Source organism: Schistocerca americana, chromosome 1 (genome assembly GCF_021461395.2).
Source record: "Schistocerca americana isolate TAMUIC-IGC-003095 chromosome 1, iqSchAmer2.1, whole genome shotgun sequence".
In the NCBI taxonomy this organism is placed as follows: Eukaryota; Metazoa; Arthropoda; class Insecta; order Orthoptera; family Acrididae; genus Schistocerca; species Schistocerca americana.
The window spans coordinates 1,082,973,301-1,082,995,233 of record NC_060119.1 but is presented as its reverse complement, the minus strand read 5'-3'; the positions used below and the strand labels follow the sequence as shown (position 1 = coordinate 1,082,995,233).

Sequence of the window (21,933 nt, the reverse complement as noted above, 5' to 3'; positions counted from 1 at the left end):
GTGGCTTCGGAATGGTATGGTCTGTGTTTACATAGAAAGGACTGGGTCCTCTGGCCTATCTGAACCGATCATTAACTGAAAATATCTGTGTTAGGCTACTTGGGGACCATTTGCAGCCATTCATGGACTTCAAATTCCCAAACAACGATGTCATATCACCGGGCCACATTGTTCGCAGTTGGTTTGAAGAGCATTCTGGACACATCGATTTGGCCACCCGTATCACGTGACATGAATTCCGTCGAAAGTCTATGGGACATGATCGACTGGTCTGTTCGTTGCACAACATTCTACACCGGCAACACCTTCGCAGCTATGGACAGTTATTGATACAGCATGGCGTGATATTTCGCTAGTGGACTTCCAATGACTTGTTGAGTCCGTGTCAGGCCGGGTGGTCCTACACGATATCAAGAGGTATCTCGTGACTTTCGTAACCCCAGTGCATGTCTTATGTAGAGTGTCTGCGTTTGAGAATACGCGAAAGATAATCAATACTGATGCTGGCTTATGGTACCAACGTTCAGTGTAAAACCAACACATTTCACTGCATTGCATGGGTGGAGAAAAACAGCAAACCAGGCTTCAGAAGATAACTGCCTGTTATTTATACACTGCTGGTCATTAAGATTGCTACACCACGAAGATGACGTGCTACAGACGCGAAATTTCACCGACAGGAAGAAGATGCTGTGATATCCAAATGATTAGCTTTTCAGAGCATTAACAAAAAACGTTAGCGCCGGTGGCGACACCTACAACGTGCTGACATGAGGAAAGTTTCCAACCGATTTCTCATACACAAACAGCAGTTGACCGGCGTTGCCTCGTGTAAGGAGGATAAATGCGTACTATTACGTTTCCGACTTTGATAAAGTTCGGACTGTAGCCTATCGCGATTGCGGTTTATCGTATCGCGACATTGCTGCTCGCGTTGGTCGAGATCCAATGACTGTTAGCAGAATATGGAATCGGTGGGTTCAGGAGATTAATACGGAACGCCGTGCTGGATCCCAAAGACCTCGTATCACTAGTAGTCGAGATGACAGGCATCTTATCCGCATGGCTGTAACTGATCGTGCAGCCACGTCTCGATCCCTGAGTCAACAGATGGGGACGTTTGCAAGATAACAACCATCTGCACGAACAGTTCGACGACGTTTGCAGCAGCATGGACTATTAGCTCGGAGACTACGGTTCCGGTTACGCTTGACGCTGCATCACAGACAGGAGCGCCTGCGATGGTGTACTCAACGACAAACCTGGGTGCACGAATGGCAACACGTCATGTTTTTGGATGAATCCAGGTTCTGTTTACAGCATCATGATGGTCGCATCCGTGTTTGGCGACATCGCGGCGAACGCACATTGGAAGCGTGTATTCGTCACCGCCACACTGGCGTATCACCCGGCGTCATGGTATAGGGTGCCACTGGTTACACGTCTCGGTCACCTCTTGTTCGCATTGACGGCACTTTGAACAGTTGAACGTTACATTTCATATGTGTTACGACCTGTGGCTCTGCCCTTTATTCGATCCCTGCGAAACCCTACGTTTCATCATGATAATGCACGTCCGCATGTTGCAGGTCCTGTACGGGCCTTTCTCGATACAGAAAATGTTCGACTGCCCACCTGGCCAGCACATTCTCCGGATCTCTCGCCAATGAAAACGTCTGTTCAATGCTGGCTGAGCAACTGGCTCGTCACAATACGCCAGTCACTCTTGATGAACTGTGGTATGGTGTTGAAGCTGCATGATCAGCTGTACCTCTACACGCCATCCAAGCTCTGTTGAACTCAGTGCCCAGGAGTCTCAAGGCCATTATTACGGCCAGAGGTGGTTGTTCTGGGTAGTGATTTCTCAGGATCTATGCACCCAAATTGCGTGAAAATGTAATCACATGTCAGTTCTAGTAGAATATATTTGTCTGATGAATACCCGTTTATCATTTGCATTTCTTCTTGGTGTAACAATTTTAACGACCAGTACGTTAATTTAATGTATTTTCTTGCATCTTTTGATTTAAGAGACATAATTTTGTGTCAGTGCTGTTTCACTGTTGTAACGCCCACACTGTGTATATGGCGGCAGGTGGAACATGACGTTGGAGTGCAACGCGGACTGCGGTTGCGGTCCGCACGTGAAGTACGCGCCGGTGTGCGCAGAGGGCGGCGGCGCCACGTTCTACTCGGCCTGCCACGCCGGCTGCGAGACCAGCTTCATCAACGGAAGCACCACGGTCAGTCTGGTGGGCGGTGAATGTGCCGCGTTCTTCCAGTACGATACTATTGAAACCTTCTTCTGCTTCTCTGTTTCAACAATATATTCGTAATCGCTGTTTGAAAACGATAATAGTGGCTAACGGGCAAAAATTCTAACAATCAAGGAAGTAAGGAGACACTAGTATCGGGCGAGGAAGCAGGGCCAGGTGCTGGTAGAATTAACACAACACCTTACTTCTAATGCATCTATTAAAACTAGCTAAAATACAATATACAATCTGCCAAGATAATTAATATAGGGAGAACCAAACCTTAAGAAACTAGCTCATCAACAATTTAACATTGTACTACGCAACATAGTACTGCGTATGCCTTAAGGGCTGCAATCACAAAGAAAGCCTGAAGGGCCAATTTAGCAAGAATACATATAACGTGTTCAGCCTGAAGTGCTGTGCAACTTCCACGTAAGGGGCCTGAAGGGCCAAATTTACAAGATAAGAAAATCTTAAAGATATCAACTGGAAAATAACAAGTGGTTATTAACAACTCGACCGTAAGGGCCAGGTAATAAATGAAATTAGGCAAACAAATTCTGCAATAAGTAAGTAATGGCCAGGCATTTATCAGTAAGCCGGCCTTAAGGGCCCCAGTACACTAACAAGGGAGGTTAAGTATTAAAACTGGATTTCAAAGCCTTAAGGGCTGTAGAGCTTCCAAAAGTGGGGCCTGAAGGGCCAATTCATCAAGGTACTTAACAAACAGCTCAGCCTGGAGGGCTGGCCGATGGTTAAGGTTAGGCAATTTCTCAAAAATAGAAGGCAAATCAACAAATTTATCAGTAATCGAGCCTTAAGGGCCACAGTAAATTTAGAATCCACATTAACCATTAAGAACTATCATACAGCGAAGCAATTTCCTAAAACTTAGCAACCTTAAATAAATCAATTGATACTATCCAGCTTAAATCCTAGGGACAACAATACATGCATATACTTCTAAAAGGTAAACTTGCATAAAATCTAAATTTGAAAATGGAAACAATCGCACACCAACATGGCCAGCAAAGTTACAAAAGTTTAACCACAGTTGCTGAGTATAAAATACAAGTAGCTGGAAGGCTACCAATGAGTCATCGTGCCCCATATCATGATTTACAATCTTCAGGTAGTACGAAACAGGAAAAATACAAGGCGAGCCCCAAAGAGGAATTAAATGATGCCCTTCAATTACAAATCATTAGACCGCAGCCTAAAGCTGCCACATTTTACAAACTGGCGTAAAAGCCACCAGCTCAATCGACACTGTTCATCTAGGCAAACATCCAAACAAAATTCTCTAATCCTGTAAAATTTTCAGTCTAAAAGGGGGCTGATAATAACATACGGTAATAAAACAATCTAAGATAAACACATGCACCAACAACCTTTAAGGTGTGCACTGTCACGTACTTCACAAATTTCTTTTCTTTCTCTCACATACATAGAACACGTAGGCTTGGAACTGACTACCAAATTGGTCACAAGAATCAATAGATAGCCACCAATACATCAGTACCTAATTAGACAGTCTCCTAGTGTGACATGACAGAGCACCAGTTCACATTCACAGCCTTTGACTCAACATGTTCTACTATCCTCGTTGTACAGCATCGATCATGCCCGGAGTGCCTACTGCAAATTTTAACCAAGCAGATCACGCTCACGTCGACGCCTAACCGAGGAACCAGCCCAGCGGTACAAGAACAACCTACACACTCTAAGTCAAACTCCGCAAACGCAGTACACAACTAACATTCAACCTTTTCCTTCATAGGTTCTGAACCGGCGAGCTAAACCGGTGGACGGAAAACACACAATGTCGGCGGCAGCAACATAATGGAAGTCGCAAACGCCACCCTAATACAAGGCAATAGCGGAGGAAAACCTGCCGCCCTCAGTGCTCAAAACATTCCCGGAGCAACCGTCCTCGGCGACTCCCACTATTCTCCGGAACAGCAACACCACAGCTCCTTATTTCAATTCTCTTCCAACAAGAAGAAGCATAATCGGAGCTAACGGCTTCTCCAAGTCAGACACGCTATGCCGTAGAACCTCACGGTTGAATGAGCCGGGCGACACCACACAAACCACCGCAAGTCAGGCAAACAAGCACTTCCGGAGTCGATGGCGTACTGCCACGCTTCACGACTCCGTCACTGCGCTCCACCGACCTAGAGGGCGGGGCATGAGACGAGGAGAACAGACGGCGCCGCCACGCGGAAAAGCGCCGGCGAGAAAACAAGGTGTAACTAGGGCGCGTGTTTAAACGAGACGGACAGAAGCACGTCTCACTCCCAGTTACTCCAACCTGTTGCTCTGATCCACTCTCAGCTGTTCTATCTTCTTTTTATCCCTGCACAGTGTTTTAATTAGAGATGAATCGGATATGCGAAACCATTTATTGATAATTTAAAAAATATGAATTAGTAATCGTAGTGAACTAGAAAAATTGTGGTAAATGAACACCAAATACTCTGAATTAGGAGATAATGCGTGATTTCGATTGTCTTCGTGAAAAACGTCACTTTTAGAAAACAGGCTTTCGCTATATACACTTCTGGAAGGTGCTGAAAGATAATCTGACCACAAAATAGAAAATATGCGATTGTGACCGATTCGTACTGACTTTAAATAACAGTGAAGTTCGCTTTCTGTCGTTTTGATTCCTGAGAGTCAGGCTGGCTGTTATTTTCGTTTGCCAGCTTGTTAAAGCGGTCCCAAAACATGTCGCGAGCATCGTGAGTCACAGTTGACTCACGCTCTTCTCCTATACTTTTTTTAGCAGGCTTTGGAAATGAATGGCTATTGATAGTAAATAATTCATAATATTCCAATAGCATCGTCTGTCGAATTCTCTCAGCTTTAAAATTCACGAAACAGTTCTTCTTGCATCTTGGATCTAGCGAGGTTGCGATCAAGTAATTTCGATCTTCACTTAAGGAGGTGAAACGACATTATAATTCAACTTCCAAAGAGGCTGTCATGTGTAATCAGGATTCTTTGTGCAGTCTCGTCCTTATCTAAATACTTAAATGCCGAACATATTGTTGAATCTTACATAGTCGTCGAATAAGCGGTATCTAGGAAACCTGCTTTCTCGTATCGCTACACAACAATTCAAGCAAATCATATTAATGAATTTTATTACGAAAAGTAAATGATAATAATTAACTTTGAGAAATACATAGATGTGTCGCAAGCAAAGGGTGACAATGCAAAATAAAAAATCTCTTCAGTATAACAATTCCAGATTGAGCTACATAGAATGTACGCGGAAATTAATGAGCTTTGACGCTCTGTCTAGTTGCTTCCCTTCAAGCTGCTGTAGAACTGTGCCGCCACCAGTCGAACGCGGAGCGTAAGTTCTCTTCGCATAGAGGCCGCTGTTGTCACGTTGTCGTCCTAGAGAGGGGTCGATCAGCATGCAATTGGCTGACGTCTTCTTCACAGCCCTTTTTGTTCTCTCGTTGCCGATTGGCGTGCTGGTGCTCGACTTTACGCCCGTAAGACGTATGATAATGCTTCGGATTTACGGAAGAGACCACAATTTATTTGTCTCATTTCTTCAAAGCACTTAAAAAGCTTAACACATTATTCCATCAAATCTAACTTGTGACAATGAAATTAGTAAGCGTATAGTGATCATCCACATACAGAAACAGAGCAACATAGACAGTTTCAGTTCCAACAGACACGCTACCAAATAAAAGGTGGAATTATACCGCGTGCTGATATCTTGCATGAACTGTTGTTCTGTTACATTTAGCTCCCTTTGAACCACCAATAGCTTTTCTTGAGCTAAGCTCGAATGACTGAAGTGGTTAACAGACATTAATCAGTAGCGACCATTCCTCCTACTTCCGGCTGCAACAACAATGACTCCGTTACAAGCTCTGACGCGAATGGATGAAACATCTAGCAGAATCAAACTTAGCCGCTCCAGTGCGTTGTACCATGTTAGCATCATTCTCATGAATAGGTAAATGTGATTTGATTTTGTCAATATCCCAGCCAACTGCAATGGTGTTTAACTCCTTTCCTACATTTTCTCAAGTCTGAACCTAAAAAAGGCTCCATCGCGAGGACTCCGTGTTCCAGCTGAAATTTGGGAGAGAAGTAAGCTCTGAAACTCAGGAAGTTAGCAATGTTATGCAAAGAGGTCAATATATTAGAGGTTACAGAAGGCGTTAGAGAACATGAAATATTTCATTTAATTTTTTCATAAAATGTGTCATAGATGTCAGGACGGTTTGGCATTTAACAGCGGGTTAAAGCTTGTTCTAGGAGTCTTGCAGATAAAGTACTATCTGCGACTGATAATGCTCGTTGTCTATTGCATTGTTTACAAACCAAAACAGTAATATTTCAAACGATTCTGACATAGTGAACTTCTTTGTTGTCGATGTTGAAGAGGAACTTCTACTGGGGAAGGCTAAAGAAGATGCATGCATGCAGCGGCTGTATCTTTGTCAACTGCTTGGAATTTACAAGGGCTGTTCAGAAAGTAAGGTCCGATCGGTCACGAAATGAAAACCACAGTGAAAATCAAAAGTTTTTTACTCGCAACAGTTAGCCACATGTTCCAGCTACCTCTGCGAATAGTCACCGTTCCGACTTAGACATTTGTCGCGGCGTTGTACAAACTTTCCAGTACTCTCGTCACAGAAAGCAGCAGCCTGTGCTTTCCGCCAATTCTCTACGCTGGTCTGCCTTTCGTTGTTTGTGCCAAAATGTTGTCTTAGTAGCCAGCGGTTCAAGTAAGCTGAGAGGATGAACGGAGGGAGCCAATTAAGGGCTGTATTGTGGATAATCAAACACTTCCCACCGAAAAGGCTGCAGGAGCGTCTTCATTGCCCCTGCAGAATGCGACTGAAAATTGTCTTCAAGAAAGAAATGCATGACATTTATGTTATGTGGGCTGCATAGTTTCAGGCGAAATCGCTCACCAGATCCACATACTTGGCGGGAGACTCTGTTGTTTTAGGCATTTCTACGTGATCACTTTGCGCACTGAACTGAAAAGAGCAAAGTGAAGCGATCGACAGGCACACTAAAGAAACTGCCCAATAGAAATGTGCAAAGTTCCATTGGATTTTTCACAGTGGTTTCCATTTCGCGCCTAATCGAACCTTACTTTCTGATGTGCCTCATATCTGGATATTTCGTTTCAAATTATTTTTCAAAACTGAATAACCTATTACAAAAACGAAATATTTCATTGGGTTTAAGATGGATTAGGGATTTCTTGTTAGTTTAAATATTTTTATATAACTTCGATTCGCAAAAACAATTGTGCATCCCAAAATATTTTAATTAAACCGAGTATTCGATAAATATGCACGTATTGAACGGTATTATTGTATCTATGGACAAATCAGTTGTTGAGCAAGTGTAATAAGATAAGAATAAAAGACAAAATAAGGCTTTGATACATACCTCTTTCCTTTTCCTTCTCCGCCACGAGAAATTTGAGCTATGTATAAAAAATGACAATATTATTACCACTGTACATTTCAAAATATTTCTAAACGACATTTTTCGTAATTTATCTTACAATTAAATTGCATTAAGTAGTAACCTGAAATAACAACTAACAAAAAATGGTTCAAATGGCTCTGAGCACTATGGGACTTAACATCTGAGGTCATCAGTCCCCTAGAACTTAGAACTACATAAATCTAACTAACCTAAGGACAATACACGCATTCATTCCCGAGGCAGGATTCGAACCTGCGACCGTAGCGGTCACGCGGTTCCAGGCTGAAGCGCCTAGAACCGCACGGCCACACCGGCCGGCGCAATCAGTAAATAGTACACAGTAAGACATATGTAAAGTCCGCACTTAGATAGCGCTTACCTTAACGCCTCCACAGCAAAAAAAAAAAAAAAAAAGAAAAAGAAATGTGCCCAAGAACGTCTGGATTTGAAAATTAAATTGAAAACCTAAATTTCAACACGATGTGGACATTATCTACAGGGACTGTCACAATGATGAAGAATCGTTCGCTTTGATGCAGTGCACCATGAATACATTGCTGATTATCTATTATTAATGAGATTTTTACTAGAGTTCCAAGACAATATAGAATGCTAGACACCAAATTGCAACCCCAGGAGGGAAACATTACTTATTACGTGTATCCATTATAGGTGAAACATAGCTGATTAAATTTGTAGGAGTTTTCACTCGTCAGTATTCTGATTGATTCGATGCAGCCAGCCACGAATTCCTCTCTTGTGCTAACCTCTCTATCGCAGTGAAGCACTTTTATCCCACTTTTACAATTACTTGTTGGATGTATTCCAATATCTACCCTACAGTTTTTACCCTTTACAGCTCCCTCTAGTAGCATGGAGGTAATTCCCTGATGTCTTAACACATGCTCTATCGTCGTGTTTCTTCTATTTACCACTGTTTTACATATGTTCGTTTCTTCGCTCATTCTCCGAAGAACGTCCTCATTCCTTATCTTATCAGTCCACCTAATTATCAACAATTTTTTACCGCACCACAACTCAAACGCTTCGATTCTCTTCGTTTCTGGTTTTCTCACAGTCCTTGCTTGACCACCATACGATGCTGTGCTCTAAACGTACATTCTCAGAAATTAAGAACAATGTTTGTTACTAGCAGACTTATTGGGCCAGGAATACCCTGTTTGCCTGTGCCATCTCCTGATTTTTATGTCCACATCATGGGAATTCTGCTTCCCAGGTTGCAGAGCCCCTTCACTTCGTGGTCTCCAATTCTGATGTTAAATTTATTGCTAATCTCATGTCTGCTACTTCTCGTTACTTTCACCTTTTTTCGGTTTCCTCTCAGATCCTGTAACTCTTCTTCACTTCCTCTCAGGACGCAATATCATCAGCTAATATTATATGTGATATCTTTCAATCTGGATTTTAATCCTACTCCTGAATCTCCCTTTCATTCCCGTCGCTGTTTCTTCGAAGTACAGACTGACCAGCAGGTGCGAAAGGCTACATCCTTCAAACCATTTCTAATCCCAACCTTTCGTTCTTATTTTTCATGTTATTTTTCCGTCTTGGTTCCCGTGCATATTGTATATTACCGGTCTTTCCCTTTGGCTTAATCCTGTTTTGCTCAGAATTTCTAACATCTTACATTACATTGTCGATCGCCTTTTCCAACTCGACAAACCCTATGACCGTGTCTCAATTTTTCTTAAGTCTTGCTTATATTATCAATCGCAACGTCAGAACTGTCTCTCTTGGGCCTTCACCTTTCCGAAAGCCAAAATTATTGTCATACAATAGATCTTCGGTTTTATTATCTGGGATTTTTTTTATCATCAGTCTTTTGACTGGTCTGATGTGGCCCTCCACGAATTAATCTCGTGTGACAATCTTTTCATCTCAGAGTAGCACTTGCAAGCTACGTCCTCAATTATTCGCTGGATGTATCCCAATCTGTGTCTTCCTCTACAGATTCAACACTTTGCAGCTCCAGTACCATGGAAGTCATTCCCTGATGTGTTAACACATGTCTACACCTACATCTATATCTACATCGATACTATAAAAATCACATTTAAGTGCCTGGCAGAGGGTTCATCGAATCACATACACAATTCTCTATTATTACAATCTCATATAGCGCGCGGAAAGAATGAACACCTATATCTTTCCGTACGAGCTCTGATTTCCCTTATTTTATCGTGGTGATCGTTACTCCCTTTGTAGGTCGGTGTCAACAAAATATTATCGTATTCGGAGGAGAAAATTGGTGATTTGAATTTCGTGAGAAGATTCCGTCGCAACGAAAAACGCCTTTCTTTTAACTATTTCCAGCCCAAATCCTGTATCATTTCTGTGACACTCTATCCCATATTTCGCGTTAATACGAAGCGTGCTGCCCTTCTTTGAACATTTTCGATTCCGTTAGTCCTATCTGATAAGGATCCCACACCGCGCAGCAGTAATCTAAAATAGGACGGACAAGCGTAGCGTAGGCAGTCTGCTTACTAGGTCTGTTACATTTTGTAAGTGTCCTGCTAATAAAACGCAGTCTTTGGTTAGCCTTCCCCACAACATTTTCTATGTGTTCCTTCCAATTTAAGTTGTTCGTGATTGTAATACCTATGTATTTAGTTGAATTTACGGCTTTTATATTAGACTGATTTATCGTGAAGCGAAGTTTAACGAGTACCTTTTAGCACTCATGTGGAAGATCTCACACTTATTCAGTGTCAACTGCCACTTTTCGCACCATTCAGATATTTTTTCTAAATCGTTTTGCAGTTTTTTTATCTTCTGATGACTTTATTAGTCGATAAACGACAGCGTCATCTGCAAACAACCGAAGACAGCTGCTCAGATTGTCTCCCAAATCGTTTATATAAATAAGGAACAGCAAGGGGCCTATAACACTACCTTAGGGAACGCCAGAAATCACTTCTGTTTTACTCGATGACTTTCCGTCAATTACTAAGAACTGTGACCTCTCTGACAGGAAATCACAAATCCCGTTAGTTAACGGAGACGATATTCCATGAGCACGCATTTTCACTACGAGCCGCTGGTGTAGTACAGTGTCAAAAGCCTTCCGTAAATCCAGAAATACGGAATCGATCTGAAATCCCTTGTCAACAGCACTCAACACTTCGTGTGAATGAAGAGCTAGCTGTGTTTCACAGGAACGATGTTTTCTAAACCCATGTTGACTGTGTGTCAATAGACCGTTTTCTTCGAGATATTTCATAATGTTCGAACAGAAATGGCTCAAATGGCTCTGAGCACTATGCGACTTAACTTCTGAGGTCATCAGTGCCTAGAACTTAGAAGTAATTAAACCTAACTAACCTAAGGACATCACACACATCCATGCCCGAGGCAGGATTCGAACCTGCCACCGTAGCGGTCGTTCGGCTCAAGACTGTAGCGCCTAGAACCACACGGCCACTTCGGCCGGCCTGTTCGAACACAATATATGTTCTAAAATCCTGCTACATATCGACGTTAACGATATGGGCCTGTAGTTTAGTGGATTACTCATACTACCTTTCTTGAATATTGGCGTGAACTGTGCGACTTTCCAGTTTTTGTTACGGATCTTTAGTCGAGCGAACGGTTGTATATGATTGTTAAGTATGGAGCTAATGCATCAGCATACTCCGAAAGGAACCTAATTGGTATACGGTCTGGACCACAAGACTTGCTTTTATTAAGTGATTTAAGTTGCTTCACTTGATACTGTGCCTTCTTCTTGACAGTATTTTCCGTATATTACTTTCCTCGCCGATTCTGCGGAGAACCTCTACATTTCTTATCTCACCAGTCCACCTAATTTTCAAGATCCTTCTGTAGCACCACATGTCAAATGCTTCGATTCTGTGTTGTTGCGGTTTTCCCACTGTCCACTACAATACAATGCTGTACTCCAAACATTCTCAGAAATTTCTTCCTCAAATTGAGACTTATGTTTCATACTAGAAGACATTCTTTGGCCGGGCATACCCTTTTCGCCAGTGCTAGTCTGTTTTTTATATCCTCTTTGCTCCATCCGTCATGGGTTATATATCTGCCTAGGAAGCAAAATTCCTTAACTTCGTCCGTTTCGTGATCATCGATTATGATGTTAAGTTTCTCGTCGTCCTAATTTCAGCTATTTACCATTGCATTAGCGGACCTGTGGGACCAGGAATGGCCTCTTTGTCTTTGCTGTGTCCTGCTTTTTATGTCCCCGTCATTGGTTTTTCTGCTTCCAAGGTAACAGAGTCTATTCACTTCACGGTCTCCAATTGTGATGTTAAGTTTACCGCTAAACGCATTTCTACTACTTCTCGTTACTTCCATCTTTCTTCGATTTACACTCAATCCATAGTCTGTACGCATTAGATTGTTCATTCCATTCAACAGTTCCTGCAATTCTTCTTCACTTTCACTGTATAAATATACCTCCATTAACAGTCGATTAGTTCAAAAATTATCACGTCGCGCACTCAAATTATGATCTTTTTATTGTGCAACTAAAAGGTCTTTAATGTGGCAGGTATTGCTACATCAATTGATCACAGTCAATGAAAAAAATTAACAATAACAGGGTGTATACGGGGACAAGGAAAAAGAATTCCCGGATTATTCCCGAATTTTTCCCGGATATTCCGTTTAAAAAATATGCTTTCTCCCGGGCGAAAATACACTTTTTCCGTGCTAAGTGACAGTGCGTTTTCCGTAGATTTTCCCTCGGAACTGTAAAACTTACCAATACTTTGAATGGTTAACGTTATACACACTCGCGTGAAGTTCCCGGAAAAAAAAAGAAAAGACGGGGGAGCGAAGTTTTGGAAAGACCTTTAATGAAAAAAAAGGAGAGAAGTTTTGGAAAGTACTTTGATTTGCAGCTACATATACGCTGCATATTTTCGTATTACGAAAGTATAAATTCGAATTGCACCAAACATAGCGCGTTAGTTTCCGGAGCGTTGAAACCGCGGTTGCAATGTCCTTTTGTAAGCCAATCATATCTCATGCCACGTGATCTTGCCAGCCGATGACAGCAGATATTCAGAGCATTGGACACATGTTATACTCAGCCAATAGGAAGATCACTGGTTACGTAGCGCGACCACACAAAGACGAAAAGTTAAAGGTTTACATTAATATACATAGTTTAGCTACTAGAAAAGCTAAGCTTTCACCTATAATATTGGTCTCTACGATTAACAAGCTACAACAGAAGCTAAGCCTTCACATGTAATATTGATCTTTTTTTCGTGTTTTATACTTTAAGGTACATCACACAAACGTGCCAGTAAATTTAAAATTATGACGTAAATGTCTGGGCTCGAAATTCTTGTAAGTAGCTGGTCCTCAAAGTGTTCAGTTTTAAACGCTCTGTGATTTAGAAATTCCTCCCACTTTCTCGCACGTAACATAATTCATCTTCTACTTTGAAAGTAACGCTTTTCGAACCACCGTTCGCAATACTATCCGGAGACTGTTAGAAATAGGTTCGATTTAGCAGTTGCCAGAGAGCGCCAGAAAACAGGCATTATTGCGCGTGCGCAGCTGCAGTGGTGTAAGAAGCCCGCATGTTCGTATGTATAAAGCACTAAGAGAACTTACATGACACCATAAAAGAAACAGGGCATCAGAGGATACTCCCAAGGGCATCGTGATTTCGTAAACCATACTACAATGCATAATTCGGCTTGAAGTGCACATTGGTGTTTTCCAGATTCACAATGAATGAGGTCCCATCTGATACTCTACGATCTCATTTTTGGTTGTTTATTATGGCATAATGTCATACATGGCAGAATATGATAACGTGCACTTGAAATTCAGCAAACAGTTGGAACTAGCAAATACTTTGGAATGAAACACTTCGTTTCCAATAAAATGGCTGCCTCAGCGGAAAGATTAATAAAGCCCAATTTCTTTAGCAAACTTGCAAAAGTAACTTCACTGTTCTGCAAGGCGATTAATGTTAGACTGCTAATAACTTGTAAATAAAATTAAATAAGAAAACTAAAACTAATAACATACTTTTGCCCTCCGTAATTATGTGAATGTATTTTGATTCCCTTGATAGCTCCCAGCCACAGAAATCCGTTTTGTTTTCATTTGACGTGGGAGCTGTAAACCAAGAGAAGCAGCGAAAACACTAAACGTCACTTAACGCAAACACGGGTCACGTGGAGACTAAAACTACCCCACTACAACTCAGACAACTCTGCGTATGCGCGAATCTGGCAACTAGGGCGCGCGGGAAAAATTTTTCTCGTGTGCGTCTGGCTGTTTGCTGCTACTGCCCATACAGCTAACAGCCACACTTCAAGTAGCGAGAAGCGGGAGTCAACTACGCATGCGCATCTGCCCGCTGGCAAGTGGTCAAACAGACCTAATGTGACTAGTTGTGACGTCATGCTCACAGCAAGCAGTTTATTGTTACGAACAAAGACATAGTCTTCGCCCTACGGCCTTTTGACATATTTTTGCTATTTGCAAATGCTTGTGCGTGCACGGTGTTTTGTTGTTGTAAATTGCGCATTTCCTTTGCCACTAAAGTTTTATTTTTTTCCTCTCTTTTATATTTTATTGCTGCAGTATCATTCTCCAGTAGCAGGATACAGTAACATTTTGCTAGAGAATCAATTTTACCAGTCAAAATTACAAAAATTTAACTGAAAGCTAAAAGAATGAAAAATTACCGGAATTACGAAAAATTCCCGGGTTTTTCCCGGTTTTCTCCCGGATGAAAAAATTCCCGGGTTTTTCCCGGTTTCCCGGTTGTCCCGGGTCGTATACACCCTGAATAATATCTCTCATCTTGTATTTGCAATCCAACGACGTTCTCGCTCTGACTTTGGCTCGTAATTAAAATTGTTGTCTAGGTAGCATGACTATCGCTGTTGGTGCGAAAGGCACTCGGATGTTAACTACGCCCACTTGAAGAACTTACGAAGACAATCTCTCAGGATAAATTTGATGATTTATGTTTTTCATTGCAACGTGCTTCATACTTTTTTAAACAATGGTCACTTGAAAAAATTCTTCACACTCACTTTTCACAGAAATTCACATTTATTAAACTTTTTATACTTTCGCATGTCCAAAACATTACTTCATCATATAGTTTAGCAGCCGTTACTGCTCTTGATAAAACTCACAACATTTTTCATTGTCCACAACTCAGACTCATCTTTTCATTTCCAACACAAAGTCAAGACTGTTCATATTCAACACAAAAACTTGACTACTGTGTACGCTTCCACGGCAAAAGTCACAAGCCACCATCAAAGATAACAATAAGTACAAAGATATTCACACTAGATGTTATATCGATTTCAACATCTCAAAATATCGACGTACATACATATAAAAACGAAACCAAATTTGAATAGAGTGAAAAGTATGAGACATTACGTAGAAAAATATTCATTAATCTACGGTATCGAAAAATTGGGTAGGAGGGTGGTAATGGTTTCGCAAACAAAGAACCTTTACAACTGGGAATAGCAATATCATAGCGAATCTTAACACTGATATCGTTTCACCTTGCTTTTTAATCCCTCTCTTTGACCTTTCTTTTATTTAAAAGAAATATAAATGTGTGTGAAATCTTATGGGACTTAACTGCTAAGGTCACCAGTCTCTAAGCTTACACACCACTCAACCTAAATTATCCTAAGGACAAACAGACACACCCATGCCCGAGGGAGGACTCGAACCTCCGCGGGGACCAGCCACACAGTCCGTGACTGCAGGGCCTTAGATCGCTCGGCTAATCCCGAGCGGCTTTCTTTTATTTCCGTTATCGCTTCTTCGACGTACAGATTGAACAGCAGAGGCGAAAGACTATATTGCCACGTTATATCCATTTTTATCTGTGGACTTCATTCTTGGTCTTACACTCTTCTTATTCTCTCTTGGTGCATATTGTATATCACCCGTCTTTCCCTATTTTCAACCGCCTTACGGCTATTTTTCTCAAGATTTCGAACATTTTGCGCAACTTTTTCATTTAAAACGCTTTTTCTAGAGGTTGGGAAATTTAGTTCAAAGACGTACCACCTCTAGCTGTAACAACGGTTCCCACCCGACTGGGCATAAACAAGTTTCTTGTAGTAAACACAGAGAACTGAGTGGCGCCACTGGTGCCTGCCTTAGTGACATTTTTATATTCGTTTGATGGCAGATGTGTGGGGCGCTTTGATACTGTAGGGTAGTGGTTGATGCACACTTGTAACTTCTTCTCTGCAGGTGTACGGCGGCTGCGCCTGCATCCCTGGCAGCGGTCGCGCCGTGGAGGGCGCTTGCACCGTGGACTGCGCCGCCAGCTTCGGCCTCTTCCTGGCGCTGCAGTGCTTCATGAGCTTCGTCAGCTCTACCGGCCGCGCCGGGAACACCATCATACAGTTCAGGTCAGGCGCCCACTGTCCGTCGTTGTAACAGAACACAGTACTTCACACTTCCGTGATGATCATAGAGTCTACTGCAAGGATCTCGTTTATTGAAAATTATCTTACAAGAGAAGTACCAATGCTGGGACAGCGGCGTTACATACCAATGAGTATGCGTACAGAGCTGTTTAAAGTAGAACGACCACACAAATTTAGTCGTAGGAAGGGGATATGCCACAATACTCAGGAAGTGTTATCCACGCAGGAAAGAGATAGCTTTCAACACCTTTGTTAGACCGTTACCTGAGTGATGATCGTCATTCTGGGGCTCTTAGGACTTGTAGATGAAATGTTGAAGATCGGAAGAAGAGCAGTGGTATTTGTTACAGACTCGTTTAGTAAGCACGAAGTATCACAGGGATGATCAAGCAGCTACAGTGGCCGACGCTACGACAAAGGCGTTGGGCATCACGACGTGGTTTACTATGAAAATTCAGAGAGCTCCTAGAAGAGTCAACCAATATATTGCTTCCTCCTATGTATATCTCGCCAAAAAAGTCATGAAGGTAAAGCTAGAGATATTCGAGCTGGTCTACCTGTCAGGAGTCAAAGCAGGAATAGCACAATGGGGTGTAGGGCTTTACATCAGGAAAGAAATGGAGCCCAGCGTAGTTGCAATAAGGTATGTAAACGAACGACTGATGTGGATAGATTTGACAGTGTCTAGCAAGAAAATTAGGATTGTGTCAGTATATTCGCATTGTGAAGGGACAGATCAAGATAAGATGGATAGTTTTTACGATGCACTCAGTGATGTAGTTGTTAGAGTAAAGGACAAGGACAGTGTTCTGCTCATGGGTGATTTTAGTGCCAGGATTGGAAATCGAACAGAAGGGTATGAAAAGGTTATGGGTAAATTTGGAGAGGATATGGAGGCCAACAGGAACGGGAAACAACTCTTGGATTTCTGTGCCAGTATGGGCTTAGTAATCACAAACTCCTTTTTTTAAACATAAGAACATTCACCGATATACTTGGGAAGGCAGGGGAACCAGATCTGTCATTGACTATATAATAACAAATCAGGAATTCAGGAAGGCTGTGAGGGACACACGTGTATTCAGGGGATTCTTTGATGACACTGATCATTATTTAATCTGCAGCGAAATTGGTATTGGGAGACCGAAAGTGCAGGAGGTCAGGTCCATATGTAGGAGGATAAGAGTGGAGAAACTTCAGGATAAGGAAATCAGGCACAAGTACATAACAATGATCTCAGAAAGGTACCGGTTAGTTGAATGTAGTCAATTACAGTCATTGGAAAAGGAATGGACAAGGTACAGGGACACAGTACTAGAAGTGGCTAAAGAATGTCTTGGAACAGTAGTGTGTAAAAGTAGAATGAAGCAAACGGCTTGGTGGAACGACACAGTCAAGGCAGCCTGTAAAAGGAAAAAGAAGGCGTATCAAAAATGGCTACATACTAGAACTCAGGTAGACAGAGAAAGTTATGTTGAAGAAAGAAACAAAGCCAAACAGATAATTCCAGCATCCAAGAAGAAATCTTGGGGAGACTTTGGAAACAGGTTGGAGACTTTGGGTCAAGCTGCTGGAAAACCACTCTGGAGTGTAATTAGCAGTCTTCGAAAGGGAGGTAAGAAGGAAATGACAAGTATTTTGGACAGGTCAGGAAAACTGCTTGTGAACCTGTGGATTCCTTGGGCAGATGGAGGGAATATTCTGAAGAGTTGCTCAATGTAGGTGAAAATACGATCAGTAATGTTTCAGATTTCGATGTACAATGGGATAGGAATGAGGATGGAAATAGGATAACATTTGAGGAAGTGGTGAAAATGGTCAATAGATTGCAGTGCAATAAAGCAGCTGGGGTGGATGAAATTAAGTCGGAACTCATCAAATACAGTGGAATGTCAGGTCTTAAATAGCTACACAGGATAATTGAAATGGCCTGGGAGTTGGGGCAGGTTCCATCAGACTGGACAAAAGCAGTAATCACACCAATATTTAAACATGGAAACAGAAAAGATTGTAACAACTACAGAGGTATCTAATCAGCGTTGTGGGTAAAATCTTCTCAGGTATTGTTGAAATGAAAGTGCGAGTATTAGTTGAGGACCAATTGGATGAAAATCAGTGTGGGTTTAGGCCTCTTAGAGGTTGTCAGGATCAGATCTTTAGCTTACAGCAAATAATGGAGAAGTGTTATGAATGGAACAGGGAATTGTATCTATGCTTTATAGATCTAGAAAAGGCATATGACCGGGTTCCTAGGAGGAAGTTATTGTCTGTTCTACGAGATTATGGAATAGGAGGCAAACTTTTGCAAGCAATTAAAGGTCTTTACATGGATAGTCAGGCAGCAGTTAGAGTTGACGGTAAATTGAGTTCATGGTTCAGAGTAGTTTCAGGGGTAAGACAAGGCTGCAACCTGTCTCCACTGTTGTTCATACTATATATGGATCATATGTTGAAAACAATAGACTGGCTGGGTGAGATTAAGATGTGTGAACACAAAATAAGCAGTCTCGCATATGCGGATGACTTAGTTGTAATGGCAGATTCGATTGAAAGTTTGCAAAGTAATATTTCAGAGCTAGCTCAGAAATGTAAGGACTATGGTATGAAGATTAGCATCTCCAAAACGAAAGTAATGTCAGTGGGAAAGAGATATAAACGGATTGAGTGCCAAATAGGAGGAACAAAGTTAGAACAGTTGGACAGTTTCAAGTACTTAAGATGCATATTCTCACAGGATGGGAACATAGTGAAAGAACTGGAAGCGAGGTGTAGCAAAGCTAATGCAGTGAGTGCTCAGCTACGATCTACTCTCTTCTGCAAGAAGGAAGTCAGTACCAAGACTAAGTTATCTGTGCACCGTTCAGTTTTTCGACCAACTTTGTCGTATGGGAGCGAAAGCTGGGTGGATTCAGGTTACCTTATCAATAAGGTTGAGGTTACGTATATGAAAGTAGCTAGGATGGTTGCAGGTACTAGTAGATGGGAACAATAGCAGAAGGGTGTCCACAATGAGGAAATCAAAGAAAAACTGGGAGTCGTTTTCCTACCAGCAATTGTTCCTTCCTCGGACCATTCGCGACGGGAACAGGAACTGGGGGGACGGGCGAGGTGGAAGGTGGCGGAATATATATGCACATGTAGATTTATCTCTAAAACACTGCATTTGTGTGCAGTCTATTTCTGAATGTCAACGAATCCAAATATACACACGCGCACGTTAATGACCGTTTTCTTGAAACAGTGTCAGTTAAAACACGCAGCACTTTCAGAACCATATTCCCCACTATAGAAGTCGGTGTGCTGTCGTACGTTCTTCCATCATTCGTCATCAAAATGCAGATGTGGAGTTTCAGTGATGTGATTATAACACAGCGAAAGGGGCAGATCGTGGCACAGATCTGGGTAAGGAGATCGCTGTGGCTTTTAATGTGGGACTACTTCTGTGCTGATGCACCAAAAATGATGCAGCATCTCCATAATTATAGCATCTGAAGTGTGCATAATATGCCACTCCGCTATATTTTAATGAGGTTACTGAAACCCCAATTTTGCAACACGACAATGAATGTCAGAAGGACGTACGACAAAAAGTATGACCCCGCAAGCACTGCATGAATTAACGGACATTGTTTCAATCAAATGTTTAGTTTATTACGAAATAATAAATTATGAGCTGTGAATCTGCTGGTCATAACTGAGTTAACTGGAAGCAAAGAGGGAAGTGGCAAAATCCAATATTTGGAGATATGTGCACCATACTTCAGTGGAAGAACCAATCTATTAGGTAGCATATGGATGTGGGTGTATCAGGTGCTTTTATCTTTTTGCTAGCGGTTATTTGAAGAACTATTTAAATACAATAGTTTTCCCTTCGGATACAAAGAGATACAAGTGTACATACGTGTCTTTGGTTCTAAATATTTTGTAAAACGTTGCGATCACGTGATTTCATGCATTGTGCCAGCATTTGGCAGATTAGAAGCTGTTTTTGCATCCAGAACATTAAAACAGAAGAGTGGAAGAAGGTGAACACATCAAGTGACGCTTTGCTGAGGTATGTACAACACCTTTCTCAGTGTAGAATGACCCTCAGTGCCTTTAGTAGCGACAATGCAGGGATCAGAAAAAAAAATCTTTTAGTTTTGGAGGAGTGTCAAAGTACACCCCACTGACGACCCGATGATCACAAGTTTCTGATTTCTGGCCAATATTTTGTAAGATTAGCCTCAATGACGACATGAATTTTGTAAGAGTGCAGAGTCCCGCGGTGGTAACATTAAGTAAAAAGTACTCAGCTTTCCACCCGCGTCAAGTGATTATAATTACATGAGCTTTCGCCAAGCACTCTTTGGCCATCACCCAGTGGTATGTCTGCCAGTGGGCTGCTGCGCGCAGTCCGGAACCGCGCGGCTGCTACGGTCGCAGGTTCGAATCCTGCCTCGGGCTTGGATGTGTGTGATGTCCTTAGGTTAGTTAGGTTTAAGTAGTTCTAAGTTCTAGGGGACTGATGACCACAGATGTCAAGTCCCATAGTGCTCAGAGCCATTTGAACCATTTTTGGGCTGCTGGTACGCCCTTATATCCACTTTCCGCCGCCTGTGTTCTCACTGGAGCCCGCGGCAGCATCATACACGGCCTTTTGTTTACTCTGTTTTTTACGGTGCGCTTCAATTGCGCGATCGCTGGATCCAGCGCCGCCTTGAGCTACAGGCTACCGCCAGTATTTAGGGTGTTATCGGTGAATTTTATTTCAATTGCTTCTCTAATTACAAGGTCCTAGAAGCCATTGATGCGAGCCGTTCTATGGCTCCGTGTCGGGGAGACAAGCCACCTACTGAGACGACACAAGATCAAATAGATCTTCTGGCCTCTCTCAAAAATCCGTCAATTATGAGACCAGTTAAAGACGCAGCAGGTCTCTGAGCACCTGGGGTCTACAGAACACTTTGTGAGTGTGGCCAGCATTACGTCGGAGAAACAGTATGCTCTATGGCCTACGCTACTCCGACATGTCTGCTTTAGCTGAATATGCTTCATAAAACAGACACTGGATGAAATTTTCCGAAACATCGTTGTGGCTCGCGGAAACAGCTTATGGAATAGTGTAAGTTAAAGAAGCCATCGAAATAAAAATCACCAATAAAACTCTAAACAGAGACGGTGGCCTACAGCTTAGCACGGCGTGGCATCCAGCGATTGCGCGCTTGAACTAGGCACGTCGAAAGCCGAGTCAACATACGTCCGTATATGGCGATGCCGTGGGCATCAGTGACGTCACAGCCGGTAGCTAGTGTATATCAGAGGCGTACCAGCAGCCTATTGGCGGGCATACCACGTGACAAGAGCGAAGGAATGCTTGGTCAAAGCTCGTGTAATTTTAATCACTTCACGCGGCTGGAAACCCGAGAACGTTTTATTCGACATAAATTTTGATTCCATTGACCTAAGACGATTGCGATGCCACAACCCGAATTTACTGTGTTATTATTAGACTATGTGGCATCGGACTTCCAGAAAGCGGCTGTCGCGTGTCATAGGTTTGAATAGACATCATTTGGTGATCCAACTACTACACGGAATTTTTGGAATAAATAATGATAATGGCGCGTAACAAACTTATTTTTACGTCTATATTTGGTTATTAGTAGCACTGATAGTCTCTTTGAAGCGACTGAATAGGGAGCACTTAATTCTGTATTTTGGATATTGCCTAGCAGGAAGACATATTCATTTAAAACAATACCACAGACTGAAGTCGTTTC

General features: G+C 42.1%; 1 protein-coding gene across 1 annotated transcript in view; it reads left to right on the top strand.

Annotated features, from left to right (window-relative positions):
• LOC124550210 (solute carrier organic anion transporter family member 74D-like) overlaps positions 1–21,933 on the top strand; it is a 262,534-nt gene that overhangs the window by 206,771 nt on the left and 33,830 nt on the right. Inside the window, exons 10-11 of the mRNA XM_047125295.1 lie at positions 2,096–2,243; positions 15,993–16,153. Of these exons, the coding sequence (XP_046981251.1) occupies positions 2,096–2,243; positions 15,993–16,153 (309 nt within the window). The remainder of the gene's footprint in view (positions 1–2,095; positions 2,244–15,992; positions 16,154–21,933) is intronic.